Below are 4,770 nucleotides of genomic sequence, written 5' to 3' on the forward strand. Positions count from 1 at the left end.
TCTGATGTAAAATTACTTCAAAACCATTTTCCCCTTGATGCTCAAATGCCTTAATTACTTGAGTTACTTTATTTATCTGATCAGTTGCTGATGAGTTCCATTACCAGTATGTAATTGGGCTCTTTTGCAAAGTTTAGTTTTTACCAAGTTAAAGATTAAGATTTCAATGTACCACTCTTAAAGTTGATTTAAGAGTGCTACATTTTTACAGGTGATTTGAAAGCTTGAGTGGAGGTGAACATATGTTCAATTGACCAATAATGTTTCTGCATGTCATAAATACTTACAAAGGTATCTAAGATTCAATGTTTCATAAATACAAATGAAGACAAATGTACATCCATCACAGTGTAAGAGAACAGAAACACTTATCTTGAGGGTGGAGATTTGTTATGAACAGCTTTGTTTGTTTAGGCTGTTGGCCTTTTGCCCGCTCTCATCGATTTTTGATGCTGTCTAAAAGCAGTTGTTGTGGGAGATTTCTTGTTTTTTATTGTCTTACTGGGCCTGGCTCTTTGTTTGATCACTTTACCATGGCTCTCATGTAGAGGAGTCTCCAAATGGTGTTTTGTTCAGAAAATGTATTGTTATAGTTGTCATGTATTATTATAATTAGCCCCACCCCACCCCACCCTACAACCAACCACTCCCAGGGAGTCTCTGGTTTCAGTTTTTTGTGGATGAGCTACTGACATGTGCACAGCATGTGTGTGCTAATATATTTCCCTGCTGTTGCACTGCACCCACCCCCACCCACTCTTCTGCAGTGCTAGGTATCTTCTTGTGGCCACTGATGTCATCACACCAGTTGGGGTTGTGGGTGAAGCCAGTTCTGCAGAAGCTGGATTTTGGTGTGGGATCCTTTCTTCACAAAATGAGGGAGAACCGTGGTAGGAATGTAATCATTCCATAATGAGTAGATTTTATCAGGGTCTGATCTAAAAAACATGTAATCCATATTAATAATTTATAAATTAATCTTTTTGGATCCTTTGTGAAATTAAATGCATTGCAGTATGATTTATAGTGCAACAGAGTACACATATCATGTGGTCGTGTGGTTGGTCTTTCAGAAAAGAGGATGCTTCAGAAACAAGAGAACAGTGAGATAGACATATCTGCTCTTTGCCCAAAGGTTTGTGTCTGTCTTACTACTTCAGATTGTGATGTTGTTACTACTATATGATAAATCTTTGGTATCAGTAATTTCTTCACAATTTTGAAATTGAGCAATGACATGTGTATAATTCACCTGTATACCTGTACATTGCTTCACTCTGGCTAACTAACCTGACCTGCTAGTTGAGTGATTCTCTATTCCCCCTGTGCAGATGGATTCAACTATTTTCAAGGAGCTCTCGGTATCAGACACCGAAGCCTCTGAAGTGACGTGGACTGATGGTACATTCAACCTCTCGGAGGGACACACCCCTCAGACGGAGAACTCTGAAGGTAAGGTCAGTGTGCTTTCCCTCTCTCCTCACTTCCTTTCTGTAGCACACCACAGAGCTCAGCCGTATTTCAGTAGGATTATGGAGTCCGTGTCACAAACACAAGGGTGCTTCAATATACAATATTCCTTTAAATCGTCAAATTTGAAATGTTCACAAAGCAGTCAGAAACAATGACAATTCAGTGACGATTCATTGCCTGTGATTTGTTCTCAGATTTGAACATTTAGAATCAAACAAACAAAACATTAAAAATAGTATGTTGCTAGGGGACAAAAAAGACACCTTGAGGTCACTTTGTAAGAGGCAGATCTCCAAAAATATAAATAAAGTGGACCACAGTTATGGCCTTTCTTAGTGTAGAGTGGTTGTTCCAAAATATGCTTGTAATAATTTTTAATGATTTGACTCTTTCTATTGGGGACTGCAGATCTAGACCGCCGCAGTGACCAGGAGGAGTTTTTCACTGAGGGGTTGCCAGAATTCCCGAACATGGATAACGGGACTAACGGGGAAGATGACGAGCTTAGCATCGGGCTGCCGACCCCTTTGCCGATGCTGGATATGGCCGGGGCCCTGGTCGAGGGGAGGGCCTTGGAGTTAGTGAACCAGATGGCTGGGGATGTTATAGCGGGAGGACTGACAGCAGCCATCCAGGAGCAGCTGAGGGCCTGCGCTCCCCAGCCTGCCCCTGAGCCCTTGGATTTTGCAGAGGACTCGGACAGTGAGGGGGAGGAATTCGAGCTGCTGGACCAGTCTGAGCTGGAAAATGTGGAGAGCAATCTTGGGCAGGAGGCCCGGGCCAAGGCCAAAAAACCCTCTGGCTTCCTCTCCAACCTACTGAGGCGTCATTGATGGCCAGGCTCAGAGGGGCGCTGCTATGAGATAACGGGAAGAGTTGACCGCAGGACGTGTCTGTGCGAAGGCCACGAGAAATAATGGTATTCCTTCCATTCTTTCCAGTAGAGCTAAATCATTCTGAATTTAAGCACCACGGTCCAGAAACCAGGAGTTTGAGGAATCGTTTGGATGGTAATTCATGATGCTTCATGATATGAGTGTTATGAAACAGATTTTGACCTCATTGTCTGCTGTTGTTATCGGGTTTTGTTACCTCTGTCTGGTCTTGGAAACATTAGCATGACATGGTATAGTGGACAGGCATAAAAATCAAATGGGTGTATTGTGTGATTCCTGTTCACTGCCAAACAATAGGTTCGGGGACAAAACACGTGTCAGCTACTCTACTGAAGTCCATGTATACATACAGTGATGAATGGCTAAAACCCATTAAATAATGAGGCCTTCTTCTTTTGGACAAGATGACAATCAAATGCCCTTCAAGTAGGACAGCGCTGCTAAGTCATGCGTGTGCATACCAACCAATTTCACTGAACAAAGTGCAAAAATAATCTTAGTTTCTGTATTAAACCAGAGCACAAAACTGGATTCAATATAGATGAAGTGTTTGTTTCCTTCATTTAGCATTATAAATCTACTATTTTCTAGTAGGAATCTTACAGTCAGCCACTTAAAAGTCCAGTCTGTGATGCCCAGGTGGTAGAAAGTACAAAGTCGATCTGATTGTCTAAAATCAATATTGCATCTTCATGTCTATTCACCCTCTACTGTGCTTGCCTGATGTAGCATGTATAATTTTCCAACCCTGGTTATGGGACACACTAATCATGGAGCAGTCCTAGTTTCACAACAGTCTGATTGCCAACTATTTACATCAACAACATTTACAAAAATGCTGACATTAATTGCTTTATGACACAAAATTATGATGAGAAGGAGGCTGGGGAGAGAGTGAGAGTGAGATGGAGGGCCAGATGGATGGACAGTTTCTTTAAGGCAAAGATAACAAGAAAAATGTTATTTTCAGGTAATACAGTGTGTCTGTTATGACAAATACTCCTCTTTCCAGTCAACAGCTCAATCAAACCTAATTAATTATAAGTAGATGGCAAAACAGGCAGCCATGTGCCTCTAAGATCAGGGTTGGGAAACACTGCTGTATGTTGCTGCATCCTATCATGTGCATATACCTGCAGGCATCTCTGAAACCTTTTTCAGTAGATGCCCACAGAACTAAACACACTGCACACCTGATTTCATTTCTTCACATGCTACAAGCATGGCATCAGTTATAAAAACAAGTGTTGCCGCAAATTGAAAATATTAATAAAAATGAAAAATATCACATTTACACTAATGAGTAACAATAAATAACAAAAAAATAAGAATTAAAGGTAGTTCATGTTTAAAACAAGCTGAGGTATAAGTAGGCACAAGCACATGTCACACATTAGAAAATTGAACAAACAGGTGAAATGTACCCTGAGGAGATCAGGGTAAGATACAGTACATTAAGGATGGCACTGTAAGAGGTTTTGCAGCTCTTGTGTTCATGTGCAAAATACACCATCCCTGAAAACGGGATATGAAAAGGGGTAAGATACATGCAATTATGGGTTAATGGAAATCTCATTTACTTACATTTTTTTTAATTATTATTATTATTGTAACCCAATACATTTCACTAAATTAAATCTGGTCATTTGAACTGATATGCACTTATTTATGTAATGATACTGGCAGTGATTTTCTTTAATTCTATCAAACATAATGTCTAGAATGTTTCTTTTCAAGACAAGTTATGATAACATTTAATCCACATTGTATCTCTGGATCAAGGAAATATTTACTTCATCCCAGGTTATGGGGAGCTAGTGTCTGTGCTCTATGTTTTATTTCAATCAATTTGTTGTTTATAAAAATGACTGTTACGTGGGAATGTTACAGAGTCATGCATATTGCAAACTATTCTGTTGTCTGTTGTGTTTATATATTGTATAAAGTGCACATTTCCATATGTCAAATGAACAATTGCCAGATGGTATCATAAAAGTGAGGCCAGTGTCACAGTTATGATAGATAATGTTAAGAGCTTTATTATTTAATTTAGCAAGCTTATACACTGGCAATGTTAACTGATCCTCAATTATTATCATCTCTTGGACTCAACTTGTATTTTCCATTTAGCATAATGAAAATCTGCCTGATCAAATTCTGGACATGCAAAAAGATATTGTTGAATGCTTTATTCTTACAGTCAGTATATTATTTATTAAATTAAAACTTGCTATACATCCTCTTTTTGTCTAGGTGATTGCTAAGAAATGTAGAAAGTCATTTTTGAAATACATATTTGCATCTCAAAGTGCATCTTACATGGTTGTGTGAGTCACTGTTGGTCCAGTAATACATCAACAGAATGTATCTAAATGTAAATGGCCCTGACTAATAATATTAA

The 4,770-nt window shown here is 39.1% G+C and overlaps 1 protein-coding gene across 1 annotated transcript; it reads left to right on the forward strand.

The window, feature by feature from the left end:
* Positions 1 to 616: 616 nt before the first annotated feature.
* On the forward strand, positions 617 to 4,531 carry LOC118772282 (reticulophagy regulator 1-like; the record flags this gene model as incomplete). The annotated part of the gene is made up of 4 exons (XM_036520541.1): positions 617 to 890; positions 1,074 to 1,135; positions 1,332 to 1,452; positions 1,882 to 4,531. Coding segments are annotated over 4 exons (882 nt in total), but the record flags the coding sequence as incomplete, so codon positions are not given.
* Positions 4,532 to 4,770: the final 239 nt, after the last annotated feature.

Source organism: Megalops cyprinoides, unplaced genomic scaffold (genome assembly GCF_013368585.1).
Source record: "Megalops cyprinoides isolate fMegCyp1 unplaced genomic scaffold, fMegCyp1.pri scaffold_173_arrow_ctg1, whole genome shotgun sequence".
Lineage (NCBI taxonomy): Eukaryota > Metazoa > Chordata > Actinopteri > Elopiformes > Megalopidae > Megalops > Megalops cyprinoides.